The 22574-nt window shown below is 38.0% G+C and overlaps 2 protein-coding genes across 3 annotated transcripts in view; one reads left to right on the top strand and one right to left on the bottom strand.

Moving 5' to 3' along the window:
- LOC100742608 (mucin-17) overlaps positions 1 to 22574 on the bottom strand; it is a 381959-nt gene that overhangs the window by 134122 nt on the left and 225263 nt on the right. The gene's annotated exons all lie outside the window — the stretch shown is intronic.
- LOC117152427 lies at positions 15111 to 16730 on the top strand. The gene is made up of 2 exons (XM_033324201.1): positions 15111 to 15220; positions 15309 to 16730. The coding sequence occupies exons 1-2, from the start codon at positions 15117 to 15119 to the stop codon at positions 15676 to 15678; spliced, it is 474 nt and encodes a 157-aa protein (XP_033180092.1). The 5' UTR covers positions 15111 to 15116; the 3' UTR covers positions 15679 to 16730.

Below are 22574 nucleotides of genomic sequence, written 5' to 3'. Positions count from 1 at the left end.
AAACAGTTTGTTAGCCGAACAGAGAGAACAATAGTAGGGGCCGGCGATATAGGAGAACGGTTCGTCGGTTCGCAGAGTTTTAATGGGGATCTCGTCCCAATTCCGATACAATGTGCTCCGTCGAGCAAAGAGGCCAGCTTCGATGATGGGAAACGTAGCGGATTCTTTTCGCAATCTGCTCGAATTGCTCGAAAGAAAAATCGGAAATAAGAGAATTCGCGATAAACCGATCGCCGGGCAAACAAAAAGCCCGGCGAGAACAATCGGCCGTGTTCAACCCAGCTCTGATTGTCACTCGAATCGTCACGGCGCGAGATTTTATTAAAATCTCGTCGCGATATTAACGTTCCCAACGAAATTACACGGCTCGCATCTGCGTTATCGACGCGGCATTTATTAATACACTTGGCAATTATTGCCTCCGCCTCGATTTCAACTTTGCATCCACGCAGCCCCCGGTACGTGTTATTAATTTCGTAATTACATCGCGATTCCAAATTTACCGAATTAGAGTATTACGTTTTATTCGATGTTTGCTGTGAGCCGCGCTATGTACTATTTGTTCCTTTCTACATTGTCCTGTTTCAACTCGGTTCGCGTTTTCAATAGCGCATCTATGTGGAGGGGAATTAAAGTATCGTATCGTGTTATCGAATCTGTAATTTCAGCGCGATATCAGATATACAGAGTCACAATAATTACGATTTATTCGCAGCTTTCACTCGGTTATTCATCCGTGCCTTTCACCGTGCTACGGATTGATCAATTGCTTCTGGAGCAACAGAATGTTCACTACCGTATACGAAAAGGGGAAACTTATATAACAGAGTTCACGAATCTCGGAAAAAAATTGATTACAGAGCCGAAAGCGGTATATTTACACCTTTCAGTAGTACGAGGCTCAATTATTGAAAATATTAAAAAAACAAGATGTAAAAAGTGCTTTTTGCAACGAATACATGACACGGCAATACACACTGTTCCGCACCGAGTGAACGTGAAATTTGCACGTCCAACTCGTTGCGAGTGGTTGCCATGGTACACTCAGTCAACCATCTGCGCCAATAAATTCTTCAACGACCACGCGATCTACTATCTCATCGATACAACCAATGATTTACTATGCGCGCGATCAATAAGTGAATCAAGTAACCGTCAAAGAGGTTCAAAGAACGCGCAAACATACATCATAAACGACTGATGATAGGGATTAACGTGCTTTTCGCGATTCCATATCAGTACGGGACGTTGAGTTGGCGTTGAATTATTGCAAGAAAAAGTGTCGTATAGACTACTAATGACATGTACTTTATTTACATACGTGTCCACTATTAGTAACTTGTATGCTGATTGAGAACAGGTTTACGATTTATCTTGAGCTTTACATCGTAGCATTTACAGTTTGTTTGTATACTTTGTTATTCGGCAATTTCTACATGAAGAAAACGAACAGATGTTCGTAATCTTCGTTTTGCAATATTAATTACCACTTTCGCTGTCTTGTTTTAATGTAATGTAAATAAGTTAAAATTTTCTTCGAAAAATCTTGTTCATGAGAAGGAGTTAGCAGTTTGCAGGAAGAATTAATGCAGTGGACAATATGCATTTTCATTTGTAGATATCTTTCTGGGTTTTTCTGGTTTACTACAAAAATATCAATATGAAATCGATAATCCTTGAGCAATTTTCCCATATATTCTTTAACACTCGTTTAGTATATCCCGAGATTCAAGCACGCGACAAAGATATGGAACTATTCAGAAAATTTCATTCTAATATGTACAATTTTGTCATAATTAAAATCGTTGTTTAATCAGAAAATATTTATTCTTAATTGAATAAAATTATAATATCGAGTCTTGCACCTTTGGGAACCGATTGGTTTGTTTAAAAAACGCTACGATGTTTGACTAAAATTTATTAATCGTTTTATCCTACCGATCGTTAGAAGAAAGCTAAACTATATTTATCTACGGAAAATTATGAATTATAATATCCAATCATAAATTAATATAAAGTTCATTTCGCTGAGAAACGTTTCTTTGAAAAATTCCGCTCCGGAAATAGTCAAAACGTACACTGCTTTCTTATCACGCAGGTAACCCCAGGCGAAATTGTAGCAACGAGCCTGGTAAAGTGACTCAGACCTTGACAGCGTGCTCGGTGACACCGTGCCGCGTAAACCTCGTGAATCACCGTTGACCACTGCTTAATGGAAAATTCATTTTACATGGCACGCATGCACGCACGCACGCAGCCACTATACGTATTGTATGTATATATACGGGAGCCCCTAGTTATGATAGCAGCGATTCAGATAAGCGGTCAGCTCCAATGGAACAGGTTTCCGTTTTCCTTCGCGCGTGTACGAACGCTCGCGCGCCTCTGCTCGTACAGACGCGCTACCAGTTTATCAACGTCGCTTAATTTATTGCAGGGCATAACGTTATCGGGCCGTTTCGCGAGCGACAATTTGCCCGCGCGACGACGACTCTCTGTTAATCGAAATGTAGCCGTTGATCGAGTCGACAAGCGGAATCGACGAGGAATTCCTTTTCGTTGCCGCGTCACTTCATCGTGAGGCCGAGCGTGCACGAAAGACACGCGGAATGCATTTCGGTGTGTAATGGTTTATCGCCCATGTTCAATTTATCAGCGAAAGCTTCAGCGGCCGCAATTGCCGATCGAAATGCAATCGATGATAAAATTAACGGAGCTCCCAGAGGATTTCTCGTCGCACGAGCGCAGCTCTCTGATTAATGAATTTATTGTTAACGTATCGGTGATCGATGAGGATTCGGCTGCTTGCTTAGATGAGGCTTGAATTAAACTTGAATCGATACGCAAATTCTCGAGGAATAGGTAAATGAAAGTGACCTGATCGTTTAGTTACAAAGTGTTTATCTCGTCTTGTGTGACTATTCGATTTATAATTTATAGATGTTAGAAATAAGGATCGATATTTTAACTCTGCAATTTCTATAGCTCGGGTTCTAGCAAAATATGAGGAATTTAGTTAAGTATGTAATTACTTGTATACTTAATTTAAGTGCTATAATTAATTTTAAACTAACATTTAAAATTTATTTGGACTTCGTATCTCGTTTAAAGACAACGCTACGATATAAAGGTAATTTTTGTTCTTTTATCACTTCGATGCGCGTTTAATTATTCACACTCATACAAGATTTATTTATTTTTCTATCTGCAATAAAAAGCTGCATTGAATATTACGATTTAATTGAATTTTTGACTTGATTGGCAGAGAATTAAAAATTTGATTAAAACGCGAAATGAAATATAAATAAAAAGATACGCGTTGATTATTAAATACATGGATATTTTACACAAATATTAAGTTCAATTCTTTTATATGTACATACTCGACCTCTCAACGAGTCAACAGATTCGAAAATAAATTTCTTGTAAAACAAATTCAATGATAAATACCTTTCTTTTCTAATAGAGTACACTTTCAGCAATAAAATAAAATCATTTCAAAAACCATAGCAAACCTCTTTATTTGAAACTGTGGATACAATTTGCGAGTGTAACGTACCCGCGAGTTTATCAAATTATTAGACCGTGTGTTTATTTCGAGAGCAAACATATCACGAAAACCTTACGTTATTTGCAAAAAAAAAATCTCCTTCCAATGAAATAGTGAGATATTCGAACTCCTTTTCTTAATTTACACACAACCCATTAATAATCAGCTCGTATAATATATTACAAGTTAATTTCCCAAGCTGTTTTAAAATTACGTCGAAAGTTACTCGATATCATTATCCGGCTTGTTTGCAAAATTACACGAAAACAAAACAGGTTTAAAATTAACTTGGCGGAGGGGCGAAATTTAATGGACGCGGAGAAATTTATTTGTCATTGCCGCGTGTTACTGAAATGCCATCAGGTTAACTCATTTGCGAAGCCATGATGTATCAGTAACGATATGATACGCGTTTTCTCCGGAGACGTGAAATTGGAGCGGCTTATATTTTTCCCCGCTCTCCGGAGTAGTCCAAAGTTATACGTACGTTAGTTCTGTAATTTCATTGATCGTACGATCAACGCGGTTGGCCTCGAGCGACTTTATTACATTTTCTTTTCTACCATGCGAGTAGAGCCGTGTACTGTTTTTCTTTCAATTTCAGTTACGTAATTTGCTTTCCGGCTCGTACAACACTGCGCGCAGCGTTCTTTTCCTAGGAAATCATGGTATCCCCTTTTTGAGAAAACGATCGCAATTACACTTCCCTTTTCTATTTATCATAGAAACTGTTTTTTAACGGTTTTTTGCATAATGGTCGAGTACATAAATGTCAAGGAAACATACTGTCGATAATTTCGTTATTTGTTTGCGTAGTAACTTGCGGCAATTTTAAGACCTCCAAAACGAATGGGTATTGGAATGCCCATGAGGAATCTAAGATTCAGATACAACAAGAGCTTAAAAATTAAAACTGCCGGAAAAAATCGATAATTTTCAGAAGTTATCTACAGAGGATATTTGACTGATTCATAATACTTCAATTTCTAAAAATACAGATACTCGGAAGAATACAAAAAGCACAAAGCTAGAGGCACAGGATATTTTCTTAACAAATCATTGCTGCGTACGTCGATGTAAGATCTGAAAATATCTAACAATAACAATGTGTCTATCCGACAACCACACTTGACGAATGTTCGTCAGAAAATCGCTGGTGAACGGAAATCCCGTGCTACATCATCATCGAGGAATAAGAGAGAATCGCGACAGGCGGCAGAAACTCGCATGCAGAAGTGACCGAGGTTATGAATAGGCACACTTGAGCGTAGAAATCGCGAATGAACGTGAGGAACGGCGAGCAAACATAAAGAGGCATCGATGAAGGTGCACGAGGCGGGACGAGAGATTTTCAAGCGGCGTATAAATAATGTAATGGCGTCGAAGAACAATGACAAGAGGACAACCGGTGCACGTCTGATGGCCGTGTATAACGATAATTTGTCAAGCAAGCTTCTCCTAAAAATTACACAAAGTGCCAGCAGTCGAGCTGGTCGGCCTTGAATGCCTCGTAATTACGTGCCCACCGCAAATAAGCGGAGACGGCGCGTAACATCACGCGTTCGTGCGTATTGCGTTCGGATTTCTACGCGATCTCCAAAATCGATCAATTCGCGAATTCGATCGCCTATGAGCCTGAACAGGTGAGACTGACGCGTCAAATTCGAGCTTCAAAGAAATGACGTTTCGCATACGATTGTCAATAACATGATAAAGAATATCTAGTACGAAGTTACTTTTCTTCGTACAATGCGAAGACGAATCTCCAAAGAAACATATATTTTTAAAAGATATGCAGCTTGTGTAACTTTGCGGTATATAATCACCAGCGATCACTCCGTGTTCCCTCAGAAGGAACAGCACACACGAGTGCAAAGGTTTAATCTGAAATTCTCTTTCGACCACAGCTGTAATTCGTTAGAAGCACAAAACATCGATCGTCCCATAATATAGGAGTGAATCGTGCTGGCACGGCAACACGGTAACACGAGCACCAATTACCTAAGAATATTGAAATTACGTATTTAGAAGTTATCGTCGGCGGAGGTGAATATATCGCGGCGACGAGGCTTGGGATCGCGCGTCGATGCGAAGGGAGGAATAGGGGGTCTAATTGTCGGCAAGTTAACGATGATCGATGATAACGGGTCGTGCTCCCCTTATCGGGCACGGCTGGTGTTTCACGTAACAGGAGCTCTCGCGTGCAATGTTAAGCCGCTTACATCGTTACGTGTTTGTAAATTTTGAGAGGCCTCGCATCGGCGGAATAATCACGCGGCATCGTGCACCGTCTACGTTTTACGATCGTAGTACAACCTGTACGCAAACTGTTCGCTTTCGGCTAACGATACGGCCGAAGCGCCGCCACGTAACTCGATTACACGCGCTGCCCGCTAATGTTCCACACGAGCCTCAGTCAGCCTTTCGTTGTGTAACATAGTCGATTAGAAGCGGCCGAATTTATCACTCACGCCGGCGGAAATTAAGACGGAAGAACTGACCATCGATGCGATCGTTTCAACATTTCAGATAGTTTAATACCTTGATTGCAACGCTGGTTATCGGTGATCTGTGTTTCGAATGATTAAAAGAAAGCACAGAAAGCATAGAAAATATAAAATACAAATATAAAAATTAAATGAAACTTGAGTGAGAGATGGAATTCTCCTCCGAGAGATATTTTTGTCGATTAATAAATGTTCTACCGAGAATATATGAAATTACGAAGTTTCAATAATTCTATTACGGCAAATTATTATTTAACGTGGTTCATGGTAATTAAATATATTTTTGAAAAGACGTACCGATGTATCAGTTTTAAACTTTGAAATAATATTTATTCTGATACTTATCGTTTTGTTGTACGTTTCTGTTCATTTAATAAGTTTTCTCGAACGAAAATATTCAATGAAAAAGACTAACTACAGCGTTTATTTCGATGTTCGCCGATCGATATTTTTAATTAAAACAATTCGTCTAACAAAACAGATGGCACGTAGTTTAATTATTATCGCATAACGATACAAATTATCCAATCACACATGTGACGGAGAATGTAGAAATATCACTAAAAATTTGATAAGGTAATCCGATATTAAGTAATTTCTCTGTACTTTCTGATATTCTTCGTGCGACAATTTTTTATATCAATGTTCAAAAGTACACAACCAGATAACAAAGTAAATATTTAAAATATTTATCTCGCCGCTGGTTTTTCTATTAAATGAGTTAACAGACAAAAGCGATAAGTACTCATTAGAGCGGTGCTTATAAGTAAACAAAACTTGATCTTAACGAATCGCTAATTAAAGCAAAATAATCAGTAGACGATATTTGTAACTAAAATTTGTAAACTCCCATAAGTTTGGCCACCTTTCTCAAATATAACTATAACTTTAAACTAATACATTTCGAAAATAGGAACTTCCATATATAACAATTAGAAAACATATTCTGCAAATGTCGAGAATAATGTATTTCGAAGATAGAAATTTTAATGCAAGTGGAAAATAACCTGGCTAAAATAACCTTCATTGTAAATAAACACTCTATAAGCCGGCAGTAGTTGATTACTTTCAACGCATGACTAAAAAAAATGTATAACAATTCCGCGGAGAATTAATGAACACGAACAGTTGCTATTTCGCAGAACCGCGCGATTATTCGCGTAAAAAGAATAATAAAAAAAAAAAGAAAGAGAAAAAAGGATGGGAGGAGAAAAACTTGTCGGTTGACGGTGAGCGAGATTAAAAAGCGCTATCAATTTTCAGCCGTCAATTCAATAAACCGGCGACTTCGGCCGAAATGAAAATTTCCATACGTATTACGAGCATGACAGGCAGTCGTGGTGTCATGCATGGTGCAACAGCCTCTGTCATGATTATTCAATTATTTTATACAATTATCTTGGCGCGAAGTTTGAGGACCGCGCAAATAACCGCGCACGAAAATGCATCCCTGTCGATGCCGACGCGTCAGAAAATTTTTCATATAATCCGATTAAAATTTCACCGATGCCGCGTATCTATGCACGCGTAAAACTTGTTGCATCGCGAATACGGATATATTCGCCAGCCAAATACGATGAAACTTGACGAGAGCAAACGTTCGTGAACACGAACACATCGTCATATACGCCAAATGCAATAATTTTTAATCTTGTCAAGAGACGCGTTGCTAGGTAACACCCTTCACGCGATTGCGGTAGAAATTCATCTTTCTTTTCTTTTTTTTTTTTTTTTTTTATCTAGGTATTGCTGGCATTTGTTATAATCGTCATAATAACCGAGAATAATTGGTAAATCGCAGTTTGTAGATTTTTGGAAAATTTGTGTGAACAAGTCAATTATCCTAAGGTGAAGGAGTTCTTTCTCGAACGAATGATATTTGTTTCAAATTTGGCCACTTTGAAAAGGTTGCATTGGACAGTGAATACTCAACGGTTAGCGTTCCGAAAGATTGCACAGACACTTCTCGGACATCCTGTATATATTTGCATAAAAGAGATTGGGAAAGCTTTTTTGATATATCGTTCATAATGCCGACAAGAAAAATTTAGTGCGATTATTAGTGGTGAAAACATTTATGTGATTATTGATGATGACAGGCAGAAGATCTTATTAAAATCTGCAAGCTCAACTACGTCACAAATTTTTTCTCATAATTCTATAAAAGAAAAATATATAAACTTCGTACGATTAATATATTTGAGAACACGTTAATAAATTTTCGTACCGATATAAAGTTATCACTGAAAAATAACTGGAATATTGTATCCTGATAACCGAGCGATCGTTTAAAGGCAACGAATTACGGTTATTTATGGAAGGACATAAGAAAAATGAAGGCGAAAGGAAAAGGAGGAACAAAAAGTGGTGGTTCGCGGGGCGAAGAGAAGAAAGTAATCTTCGCTAATCACCGGCGGCCATGTATTTGGTGTTAATAATATTTTAAGAGGTCTCCATCGATAAGAATTAACTCGCGGTCAGGGTTATATTTTCGAGGCTAATTTCCAACCAGCCTCGAATCAATTACGCGTTAATATCTTTTCACGCGGGTAACACAATTAAAATTACACTTTATCGTGTCCGATAACCGTCGACGTTTAATTACGGCAATCCAACCATGTCGATAAAAATGCAAAAAGCCGAATATGCAACAGGGCGACCGTTCACCGTGAGATAGTTTCCATGTTAAGTTTCGAACTGCCTTCTGTCGAATAAGTAATAAAATTTCCAACGATGTGTGGAATATCAGAAGAAGGCCGCGCATAATTATTAACAATGTCCATTATATCGAGTCTTTTTTTTTAATTTTAATAAAATGCTCTGTCGAGTGTGAGAGAAAAGAAAGCGAAAAGTATAAGATCCAGTTAAATGAGAAACCCTTTCCTTGATGCAATCAAGAGATTAAACAATATTGGTCGTACTTTTTTAAACCTGTTTACGTACATATTTTTTTTTTTTTTTTTTTAAGTAACTCGATGTAATAACATTTGATGGTCATTTTTAATACGAATGACTTGGAATGGAGTTGCCATCTAATGTAAAACATATTTAAATATTAAAGTACTTTTTTTGTTCGTATATTATAGAAGGTATAATCAAGCAAGATAAAAAAATATTTAAGTAATACGGATTCTAAAGTCGATACTTTCATGTGATGTAGTTAGCATATACTTTCATATTTATATATGCTTTTGCAACTTCATTTATTTATCTACAACAGATAATGCAGCTAAATTGCAGCCATGAATACGTTAGAGAATGTGGAACAAGATAGTTATATGTAAAAATATATGCATACATTAATTTATAATTTACAACTGTGAATGTGTTTAAACTAAAAAAAAGACACTTCGTGTAAAAAGAAAACGAAATTCTACGGCTTATATTATCTTTTATTAATATTGGTAATAGACTATCTTCGTGATACGATATTTTAATATATCGTTGCGATACAAAAAATTTATTTTAACTTCCACACTGACTACACGTTTTTTACCTTTCTCAATTCCTCTAAAATATTAAATTCCCAGTTTTCTACCTGTATATAGTTATGTAAGTTAACTTGTAATTACAATGAAAGTATTTTCTGTAATTTTCTGAAATTATAACTTTATTACATCTTGTATAAATTTCCATGTCGTTTTTCATTTATAGTGTTGTGCTACACATAATTCAAAAGCACGAGATTTTCTCGTTACAGGTCCTGTTTCATGATGAAATTTTATTTTGCGGAATGTCGTTCAAAAAGAATACATAAATATCGAACCAAAAATACTCCATTTGACTTCAACTTCGGATTTGTAACATTTCAAAGTTCCACGCTAAAAGAAATATCTCTTAGATCAAAGGAAATCAAGCAACTTGTCTATCAAAAGTCAAATAAATTTAGATCTTCGCAATCGCGTTCCGGTAGATTGTTAACAATTTGAAATACTCAAAGGATTTCTTCGTCTGTTGCAGTTCATCAGATAATATCTTTGATAGTTCTGATAGGAAGAAATTTATAAACTTACGTCTATGTAAAATCCTAGTTTCTTATTTAGCTTATTACTATCAAAATAATGTTTTGAAAAATACTCTGAAAAGAAATTATGTTTAAAGAAATATCGTAAAATGATACTATGATATAGACCACCGATACATAGTATATCATTCAATATTAACACTATTATCAATAACTAAAATATATATAATATATATATTATTAGAATTTATATAGATAAATACAAATATAATATAAATCTAATTCATAGAAAAATGAATAACAGTTTAAAGAAACACAACGTTGAAACGTGAACTATTTAATAAACGTACCGATACCATATATTCAGGATACAATGTTCTTTTACTTAATTAAAGCTTAATTAATTACTAATACTAGGTATATCTGCTGTTCTTGAAAAAACTGGGAACTCGTAACGGCTTGCAATCTGCAATTTTTGTTTCGCCCAGATGGAAGCAATCATTGCGATCGTTACCGCCGCTGGCGCATTAAAACGTGAAAACTCCAAGTCGCTAAAAAAGCGGTCTCTCCCCTCGACGTAATTAAATTTATCTCCGTTATTACTATGTCCGTAAAAACAAGGAAAGTGTTTACCATTAATTAATCTTTTTTTAGACGGCGAGCGTGACAGGATGAAAGGCATGCCAACCGTAAAAGTCTCCGGCGGTTGTCGAGGTGAAACAACGAAGAAAAGGAACATAATTAATAAGCGGCCGGTGGAAAATGAACGTTGCGAATAAAGTTCGAGGTAACGTGGGTATCGCGGTTCAACGGGCAAAACAATTAATTCTGAAAGTATATGTTTTAAAAAGAATGTTTCTTGCACAACGGGAGGCGGGTAGAGCCCCTAATCGATCGTTCGATCGATCGATCAATCTTGATTAGCTCGACTGGTAGGGCGCTTTCTCGTGCAGCTAATGTAATTAAAGGAAAATTCTACCGAGCCCGAGAGCTTCCTTCTTTTCTCTAGTCGGCATCGTCGCGATTATACGAATCTCCATCGATAAAATATAAAAGGAGTAACGCTCAAAGTGGCGCACTCGACAACATTTACTCCGCAAGCGTCCACCGATAAAGCGCTTTAACGAGTGCGTTCAGTTCTTCGTGAGTTCCTTCTTCTTCTATCTCTGTCTCCCTTTCTCTTACTCGCTCTTTCTTTCCTTCCCTTCGAAGCGCGGATCATTAATTAGCTCTGCCGGATGAAAAACAGCCTCTCGCCTATTCGAGGCTGCCAACGAGGCCGACAATAATAAAGCGGGGCAATTAGCCACTTTTAATAACATCGTTCCACCGGACGACTTATTTGTACTTTCTTCCTTTTTAGAGCAACCCCGATCCGGACGCAGCGTATTGTCACGATATTTCTTCTCGTTTTGGACGCGAACATTCTAATGATTTTCGCGCACGTGTCCCCGCTCGAGCGCATTCGCGGTAATTGCCGCTTAATTGACCTAATTTTCACGACGCTCGCGATAAAAGGACATGCCTGAATTTCACGAATAGAGCGACCCCACCGCCGGAATTGTTACACCGCCGTTTCAGTAATTAATTGAAGGAAATTGATGCGCTCGCTCCTAGAGGATAAAGGGCGACTGGCAGTCGTGCTCGAGGCTGAAATTAACAGAGTCCAGGAACAGTCAGTTTCCAGGTAAATTCGTTTAAACGCCGCTCTTTCCACGCAATTTCAATTGCAGACTTGAAACGTTACATCTGCTGTATAATTTCACGAAAACTCTCCGTTAACACGAAAGCGAACGAAGGAAGAACGTAAGAAGCAAAGGAAGTAGAAATAGTTCAGAAAAATTGTTCAAAATATGTTCTTTCGAATTTAGTATAATGTAATCGATAAATGGTTAACCACTTTGCGACAACAACGCGAATCGTACGATCGTTACGCTTGTGAGCTTGTGAACATGATTTTATAAATTGCTTTTGTTGATTTTATAAATATAAATTGTTTCATATACAATCACGTTTAATTGGATTACTTAATACGTAAAATTGCTACCACGCGTTTGATAAAGTTATATCGTATCATAGAGATAATGAAAAATCTACTAAAATATTCGTATCGATTTACAAGCGATCAACCAATTCCGAGAACATCTAACCTTCGCCTCTTTTCTGTCGCAGGATTCATCTTCGCAAAATCCAAAATCTGTACGAAAAGGTGAGATCGAGCTTCCTCGACAAGCAAGTTTCGATCTAGAAACACTATATCGAGCGACGACGTATTGGGTAGGGCACGGTTTCCTTTGTACGAGGATGGCCGAGACCGAAAGCGTTGTAAAGTTGTGCCACGGATCCCGAGCGAACAGCCGCTCGTAAATATGCACGGTGCTTCATGAATATGCATTGTTCGCGGTGCATACGCGCCTATACGGCGTGCAGCTCGCCTCTGCCGGTACACCTTAAGACCCTGGCAAGTTTCGAGCACCGGCCGCCACGAAATATGACAGCCGCGTTTGTGTCCGTAACCAAAAAAGGAGGCCACCTCGCCGACAGACAGTTTGCTCGTTAATTAACGAGCGAATTGTCGTTGGTGGAAGAAAAAATAAAAAAAGGGAAAAAAAGAGGCCACGTTTCCGTCTATAAATCGCGAAACTGTCAAATCGACGCGAGTCGTATATGTCGTGTCGGATCGCGGCGAAAGTCACGCCAACGCGTTGGAGAAAGTCAACAAGCCGCCGTCGTGCAAATGAGAAATTTTATTGGATCCCCGAAGGGAGTTTCGCGAGACGACGCGCCGCTGAAAATTCCGGCCGCGACCGACAGAAACGCATGTTAAACTATTAGCTCTGTAAACGTTCGAAGCTACGATGGAATTTCCCTTCTCGCGGAGGAGCGGCAAATTTCATTAGACCCGTTGATCCCGTTCAAATGTTTAATCTGTCTGGATATAATCCGGTGGTCGATCGGAGGAAAAACGGGCAAAAACTGAGACAGTTTTGTTAAACGATCGACCGATGGATCGGGAGGCGCGCGGAGATTGAACCAACCTCCCGTTTAAGGTCTCGGATAAAAATCGAAGGAACGAGATTTGCATCGAGGCGAAAGACACAACTTTGTTAAGCATATGTAAAAAGATATAATAACAACAATCGCTTCTTATTCTTTATAGAATATTATTATATTCGATATAGTATCTGTATCCGAATGCAGATGAAAAACGAAGACAATCAGTCAGCGCTCTAATCAGAAATGTTACTTTCACGTAATTTTAACGGAACCTTAAGCGCGTGAAAAATGTATTCAGGCCACGACTGTACATCCCTCTCTCTTAAAAACACTTGGTCGATCTCAACGCGCGAAATAAGAAACAGTCCCTCCCTAAAGAGTTAGCCAAGAGAGAAGAAGTCATTTCATCGCTTTACGCTAGCTTCTTTCCTAACCGCGATCAATTAAACCGACGTACGAATAGATTCCTGCAACTATATTCATAGCCTCTTACTTATTTGCATTTGGCTTCTCGTAAAAAGGAGACAAACACGTGAGAAGACCCGATTTGATTCTCGTAAAAACTAAACGACAATCATCGACCTTCGGACGCATCACTATCCAAGTGTCCAGGCACTAAGCGAATACGTTCACCAGACACATTGGTCTCCGTGACACACCTTCACCGATATAACCCGTGCTAGCATGAGCACAAATACATTTACGATCGTACGCACACGAGATGACTCCCTCTATTACTATGTATACGTTCCTGAATAAACATGATTTGCTTGCGCGCCAGCAGGATTACGTATCCTGCACCTTGGCTCGACGAGATGTGGAGCGTCTTAATCCATATGCATGGGAATCCTCGGCGAGGATGCCGACGTGGCCAATTGCTTCTTTTGTTCTTGCACTGTGGAGAAACGTCCCGAGGTGTGTTCCCGTCGTCGATCGGCGACTCGTTTTATGGATAAACACCGAATACGGTGGAGGGAGAACAATTCAGCTTTTTCCCTTTTCTTCTTTTTCTTTCTTTTTCATCGTTTCTTGCCTCTCCGCGGTGTTAATACCACGCGCATGAATCATTTATGAACGATTCGAAATAACTTCGTCTCGATGGAAATAGATCGGCAGCGAATGGAGACCCGTTATATAACGCGAACAACTAATCCGCCGCGGTCGAAGGTGCACGAGGACAGCTTTCGCGCTGGCACGCAATCAATCGTCGCTTATAGGAAACAACGCCGCGAATAATTATGGTGCTCGACCGAATAGGGAACGAGGCTTCGACCCGGTTTGCGTGCGAAAGGTTTTCGTTGCTCTTCGATGAAATTGATATGTAACGCATTGTAGCTTGGGGCTGAGTTTCTTGTATCGTATAATGATCCTTTTAACGCGAGAGTATAGTACGTTGCGCGAATATTCAATAACGTGAATCTCCTGATTTTCGTTGATTAATTTATATCGAAGAAGTTAAAGATGAATTAGTTGAATAGAAAATTAATGGAAAATAATTGAACCGAGATGTATCGCAATTAATTAATTAATATCGCGTTTCTTTAAATTTAGACGCGTCCAGTTTCGAAAAAATCCATCAACAAGATAAAGCTAACAAAAATATTGAAGGAAGAGATCGCAATTCCAGTGCAAACAATCTCTATCCAGCTTCGTCGTAGTTCACCAGAGCAAAATGAAAACTGACAATCAACATTAATTCAATGATGATTAATTTTCCAATTTACGGGGAACTTTCGTCCAATAATTTTTTTTATTTGTATATATCTTTATTTTAGAACCCATAACGCACCTTAGACGATACGGTACACTGATTGACGAAATGACGGAAAACTATATGAAATAAACATTCCCTAAAGCGTAAATATAGTATATACAAAGCAATGCTTACAAATAAATCCGACTCTCATTAACGAAAGTATTTTATAAGCCCGAAAGATCTGTCTCTAGGTTTCTATCCGTCTTTAACTGCACTCAGTATCTATAGATTATACGCTCGTAAATTAGAGTTCAATGAAACAATCAAACGGTAAACGGCTATTGCAATTCTCCTTGACACGTCGATAAATATCCATCACGCAGCTGTTCACCGTATGTCAAAATGCAACGAAAGGAACGCAGCATTAGTCTCTTGATTGTAAGCAATGGAGGAGGGCGTCTCGCAGCTCGCAACTGTCCTGCTGCACCGAAAACGAGGAGTGGAAAGTTCGTCGTCACGGTTCTCTTATAGCAGCCGATACAAATATATCCAGCCGTGTAATATTTAAGTGGCACGATGCATATTTATGTCCAGGGCGGGCGAGACGGCCAGGCAAGCAACGAAAGGAAAGACAAACGGAACAGATTGGTTTCCGGTAGCGCAGCTACGCGACGAGGCAGCAGCTGCGCGAGGTCGGCCGTTTCGAAGCCCCGGGTTTGTCACAGGAGGCAGGAAACGCTCGCACCCGTTAATAACCCAATTAAAACGGACAGGAAACCCTGGTAGCCCCGGTACCGTCGGTCTGGACGATGCCACACGATGCGTCGACAGCGTTACTGTTATCGTCGCTATTACTGCCACTACAGGTGTTACTGTATCGAAAGGGGACGCGGTAGAAGTCTCGTTCATGGAATTCGTATTAAATGATTGTCCTATTGCCAACGATGCTCTCCAAAGTTCATGAGTATTGGGACATCTGCTAGTTTCATGTAAAACATGGTAGTTTAACCATAATTATCAAGGAAACGCACGATTAATCAGAATTCGTCACGAAAAATTGCGATCAAATTCACGCGATGAGAATATATTAAATAGTGTTCAAGAATTGAGAGAAACTCGAAGAATGGTTTATAGCGTGTGTAGAATGGAATAACAACAAAACAGAATGACAAATAAAACAGTGAATGATACATTTGATCAAAACTGATTAATTGAAAAATACGACCGGTACGTGAGACGGAGAAATTAGAGATTAATTTTATTATATCAAATTGATGAATTGTTATACTGAATTATTATGTATTGAATACGTGGGTCCTTTCGAGTCTAAAATATCATTCAACCGCTTCGCTTCATGTACGATACAAATGATCTTTTTTAAATATTCAGAGTTGAAAATATCAATTTGTCGGATGATATCTACGTAATCTACATTTAACAAAATTTACATATAAGAAAGATTTGTCAAAAAAGCTATGTACGTATTTCACCAAATATAGTATGTATATTATTTCTGCGTATATCTTCAAAGATCTAAATGACCCACTTACATAATGTAAATCTGTCATATATGATGGATTAAAGCTAATTGCAAATAGTCAGTAAAAGAGTACCCATGTATATACACAATAAAATCCATTAATCAAATTAATAAACTCTTCCGCCACTAAAAAAAAAAAAAAAAACAACCATGGCTAACAAAACACAGTTGTGATGACATATTGAAAACGATCGAAATTTTTATTTTGTTTTTAAAACACTGAACATTCTCATCTCGTAAAATCGACCGAACGACTATTCATCTGTCTTCTCGAATATTTAGACTTCGTTTGACTGTCCTATAATATTGCGCTGTATGAATGTCCGATTCGACATCAAGTAATCGAAAGTCGATTACAAGCATGCCAGAAATTAAATGTACCAGTTATACCGGTTACAGCTAGTAATTCGAAGCAGATATTAACGGTGTTCGACGATTCACGGATACAAATCTGATTTCCTCGGTCTGGCTACGAAATCCACGTATTTCGCATCGATTCGCGATTAATCAATTACGTAGAAGCAGCGTTCGCCCCTATCACGCGGCCATAAATTTCCGATAATATCGGCAAGGATTAAACTCTATCGTCAAAGCGAAGATAACTCGCGAAATATAATAGTCGGATCGATGCGATTGGAATTCGTGGATCAAATCTATCCCTCACCCTTCCCCTTCCCTGATCATAACGAACAATCGTGTAACCCGGCCCAGCTGGAACAACCAATTTCCTCCTTTAATCGAGAACGCGCAATTACACTCCATTACCTTTTACCGTGGGATAAACAATAATTGTAGAACCGTGAGCCTGCGACCCTCGTATTCCTTTCTTACCTGAAACAGTGAAACGAAGCAACAATTTAATACGACGATCAATCGGTCGAAACGAGGACGATGCCAAGTAAAAAAAGAAAAGAAAGAAAGAACGAAACGGCCAAAAGCACGACCGTACAATACGGGCACACAGGAAATCGGGGCTACGAAGGAAATCGAGATCGGCGAATCGATTCGTTTCGCCTTGCAGCAAGTAATTTACGAAATATGAAATTGGGTACGCTTTTTATTACGTAGATAGCATGAAATCGTAAAATAAAAATGCTTACGAAATATCTATGTAATAATTGAAGCCAATCCAAAGTGATCAACTCTGCTTTTTATGAACTCGACTTTATTACGCGGGCGTATAGATAGTTGGTATATAAATTCTGACAAAACAGATGATTTGCTTTATCGCGAGAAGGCACGAATAATTGTGAATCTTGAGATGAATTTTTAAAAAATTGTCTCTTCACGCATCATTATCTTTTTATTTATTAAATTATAGACCTGATCCGTGCGGATTTTAAACGGTCATTAATGTCATTGTGCGGGTTAAATTGTTTAATTTTTTAATCACTTCACCTATTTCATCTTATCTTGTATCTGTATTTTAAAAATGTAAAAAATGCCCATTATTCACACAAGATGTGAAATATAAAATAAAATTAAACATCTAGAAATTAAATTATCATATCCAAATTTAATTTGAATTATTGTAATCACCTATGCATAACGATACCAATTAAGAAATACATTTTAGATTTTATATTTAGATTTATGATCCAAACTATAAAACACGAGATTACCGTGTATATTTAATCAGTTTTGTATCTCGAAAAAATTAAGAAATGCTCTTATTTAAAATTTCACAAATGCTCCTTTATAGCTGACTGAGTAGTCTCTTTTATCGTAATAATTTCCTTACTAGTCAAAAAAATAAACTATTAAAAAAAAATTATCTCTTTCCTAATTTTACTTTATTTTCCTCATATGTACTGCTCCAATTTTCCTAAACGTCCTTTAATTTTTTATTTATCGCAAGAACGTAACTAATACATGAAAACACATATCAAAGAACTAAAAATACGTATAATCATAATTACTTTAGAGAAAAATAATTTCCAAAGGCAATGAAAATAACCATCCCATATTTGCTTCATAATACCATCGAACTTTCGAGCCATACATTACTCCATTCGTGGCTTCAACGTGAAAAATAATTAGGTATATACGTCACCCTATGAAGCATACCCCAGCAACTTAACAAATGATACGAACCTTGCATTAAAAGCTTGAAACTCGACGGTATTAAGCTTCAGCGAGTGTAAATCGAATAATTAGCGATTTTACAGAGGAACACGGCGGCGCATGAATATTCATAAGGTAGGGCGAAATCACTTGCACGTCATCCGAATCAAAGGGGAACGAGGAACGATGCGAATGAAGCGGATCAAAAGATTGCAGAGAGAGTGTGTATACGCGCGGAACCAATAATTTCCCGTATCGATCGGTGTCGATCTCGGCCGATGCGGCGTGAAATCGAAAGGATCGCAACCGTAGCCGCGTGGTTAAATGAAAAGCGGCTACCGATGCCTGTTCGACTTGCCTGAATTACTGGCTGCTCGCGAGACGGAGCAGAGGGTCGATCGTTCCGAAAAACAGACCGTAAAGCATTAATTATGTGACTTCCGCACTGAAACTCGTGCTCATCGACCCTCGATATCGCGAATATGCACCGGGAATACATACCGCATAAATTTGTAGCCCGGACGAAACGAGCGAGCAGCACTACCCCGCCGATCGATCTCCCTTCTTGTACGCACCGAATGATTCACGGAATTAATGTACAATTACGAGCTCTGCAACTCTTGTGCAGGTTGCAAGTGGTATGCGCTTAATTAAGACGTGCATGAAATGAACACTGGATCGCCACAAATACATATGGTGTTCCTTCCGAGGAATTCTTTTTAATAAGCTTCGATGTAGTACATTAGTATAATAATACTCCTGGCTACCCGAAGGTTAATGAATTCGAGTTTTAATTCGACTGTACGGTCAATTTGTGGGGTAACCTTGTTCTCCAAAGTGGGATTGTATTTTTTGCAATTACGTTATTAAAGCGTAAAAAGGAAATGGAAAAGACGTTTTTATTAATAAGGGCAGGTGAAACATATTTTCACGTACGTTCGATAATCTATCTCGCCGCACGTAAGTAAAAGTACTCGTTGAAATTCGAAATATGGCTCGATATGTTTAAATTACATTCAGTCAAATATGATTAGCATTTCGCTTTAGAAGAGAAACGAATGTAATATGAAGGTAATATCCGTTAATACGTACTTTCAAATTATTACTTACTATAATATCAAATAGTTATAAATGATATTGTCTATTGATAAAACACACAGAAAAGACCTGCCTAAAAGTATGAAAGGGAATAGTTGTAGCGAAATTTTATATACAAACTGATTCGTCGTTTGTACGTTAATGAAATTAGTCTTGGTTTTTCTACAAAGTATGAAAATACCAATTAAAATCTTCTTTAATATCCATAATTACCAAACTGCTGGTATTTACGCGTTTATAACAATTTTCAACGTGCAAAAATGCCTATATTTAATTAATGTAATAATTATTAGTTATAATTCTTACTGCGTAAAGCAATTTTCTATCTAGGTTCCATTTCTTTAATTGTCCTTATACAAATTTGAACTTCCATAAATATTCACAGTCTAATAATTACTTTTTATTATACATTCCCAAATATATTTAATTTGCGTTTACAAAACAAACTTCTATTTCCAGATTGTTATATGTCAAATAAAAAAAAGAAACACGTCAACATATTTATGTATAAATTATTTTAACTTCAGCTCTATAATAAAAACAATTTATATGCAAAATCTCGTGAATATTAAGTTGTACGATAGGTTTGTAAAAAAAAAGAGCTATATATGAAAACTTGAAATAGATTGTTAACGTAACTGAACATCGAACGAAATTCATACATATTAACAAACTGTCTGAAAAATCTTTCTCATAAATATTTCTTTCATAAATATTCAATGGAAATATATTCAACTTGAACAACATTTTATTTCCAGCTAGCAGAAGCTTTTTCTTCAAGTCAGTCGCAGTTTTTCTCGCATAAAGATCTCAACTGGATAGAAGTAACAAAGTTGCGCATTACGTCGTGCGTTAGGGTGCTGTCAAGGTCGTTTCTATTCAACCCCTAATCAGACACATTGAATTTATCGCGCTACGCGAGAGAAGGGCACGGGCTGTTTTGGTTACTGTATAATTGCAGCGTAACGACGGTGTAATTGCCTCGGTTGCTAACAACGACGCCGTGCAACCTCGTAAATAACAAAGAAATCCTTTACACGTCCCGGATAAACTGTGTATTACGGATAACTATACGTAATTAACCATTCTAAAGTTTGCAACATGGACGAGAATATTTGCTACTTTTTAAGAGTTTGAAAATTTGGTTTAATTAAACCTTTGTATTTTAGTGGTGCCGTTATAGCTACACCGACTCACAAAAGTACATAGCACGAAAAATGTTTATGTCCATATTATACATACGTATGTATGTGTTGTGTAAAACATTTGACGGACGACTATATTGGTATAATTTGAAACCGATTTGAAGATGTATGTAAAATTTAACAGATATCTATTATAACATAAATTTAGTACAAAATTACTGTACAACATGAAATAACTATCTTGGGCATAGAATAAATGTTAAATATGGTATTATCGAGGTTTATTAATGTAACGAACGTTTAAATACTTCTGTAATTTCCGTAAACTTTGTCTGCAGTAGAAACAGTATAACCATAATAACTGGGTCTCGTTGCACTGCTAATGAAATTTCAAAATGTTTCATATAACACACAATATACTCATAAAAGGGTCTACAAGCAATGTTTAAATACCTTTTACCTTGCAACTATAAATCCGAGATAGAAAACGAAATTTTCATATTTAAGGAAAAATAATTCTCTATTAACGCGCTATAAATCCTCCAGTTTTCTCAGTCTTCGTAAAATTATACGGTGAGCAAAGAGTACGCGGTTCCCACGCGAGGAAGTAGTAAAGTAAGTAAAGTTTATTCCGTATGTCGCGCTGGAGTAAACGAGAGAACGAAACGTACAAAATAAAAAAAAATACAAAAAATAAAGAAGAAAAGAAAAAAGAAAGAGGGAGAAAGGAGGGTCTCGAGTTTGCGTTCCCCGATTCGATCGGCGTGCGTGTGACCGGTGATAAGTTAATGCCGCGATTGCCGTACGTGAAAAGAGTGAAAGGGTCGGTGTGCAATAACGGGGGAAGTTTGGTCGCGATACGAAGCAGACGAAGGAAAAGGAGAAGAAAGAGGCAGGGGAGAAAAAAAAGGAAGGAGAAGTACCGGTGCAGTTGCACTCATTTACTTTCCCTGCCAGCGTGAGTCACACATGAAAGAGCCTAATCTCACGCGATCGTGTCGTGTCCGGTGACCCCTGATCTCCTCGCGAATCCCTGTGCGAGCCCCTGTCAACCACCCCCTCGTCGCTCGGTGCACAGTTCTTTTCGTTACACGCATTTAAATGACGCTGCTTTACATTTTTTTCTTCCCGAATATTATGGTTTTATTCCGGCGTTATCGTCGGTGCCGATCTTCTCCTGAGCCGACAACCCGCGCTCATTTATTTTCGACCACCACCTTTCCTCCCTTTCTCCGTTTCTCTGTCCCTCTCACAGTTTCTGTCGTGTCTACCTGCCTGTTTAATTATTTCTTCGCACGGCTTAATGGATAAACATGTTCACCACGTTATTACACCTATGTTAAATCGTTGGCTGGTGTTGTAAAGGCTCTTAAAGCGTGGGCCTTGTTCAGGCTCCTACGTAACTCGCAGAGAGCTAGTTATTTTGGCAAGCAAAAGAAGTTTGTCGATACTAATATGCTAGAAATATGTTGATTAGTACACTCGAAATTTCAAAGGTATATAAATAAAGATTACGGGAGGCGAACGCGATAAGCCACGTTCTCCTTTCATTCTTGCAGAGGGGTAGTTCTCAAACACGATATATCGCCAATTAGACCCGCGTTTCTAAATTATTTAATTTTACCATTAAAACGATGATATCTTCTTTTTAAATCAAAAGATCAATAAACATGTACATACTTAATACGTTTTTCTCCTATCGATCGTCAGATAAATGATCAAATTTAGAGTCTATGCAAATTCAATTTCAGCGATCTATTCCAAAATTCAAACGCTCGTCTCTTCAGCCTCCTTCTCGTCGTCACCAGCGTTATCGGTTGATATGTAGCCGGTCGTCAATGAAGCGGTATAACGCGATCAATTACACCAATTCTCGCGTTAACTGCGGTTCGAGGCTGTTGGTCGCTGGGTCGAGACGTCTGATCGTTGGTATATGCGGCTAAAGTCCCGATCAAATAATTCGACGCATACAGTCGGTGAAGATAGTGCAAAATTAAATGGTTTATTGGCGGG

Source organism: Bombus impatiens, unplaced genomic scaffold (assembly GCF_000188095.3).
Source record: "Bombus impatiens unplaced genomic scaffold, BIMP_2.2 scf_1666, whole genome shotgun sequence".
Taxonomy (NCBI): domain Eukaryota; kingdom Metazoa; phylum Arthropoda; class Insecta; order Hymenoptera; family Apidae; genus Bombus; species Bombus impatiens.
Note: the sequence above shows the minus strand (reverse complement) of the source record. Positions and strands in the feature narration are given on the sequence as shown.

What these genes read in the sequence shown, in the direction of transcription:
- LOC117152427 (XM_033324201.1), top strand. Translation starts at nt 15,117, where the DNA reads ATGCAACGAAAGGAACGCAGCATTAGTCTCTTGATTGTAAGCAATGGA. An exon ending in CCGAAAACGAGGAGTGGAAA is followed by an intron (nt 15,221 to 15,308) that starts GTTCGTCGTCAC and finishes ATTTATGTCCAG; the next exon opens with GGCGGGCGAGACGGCCAGGC.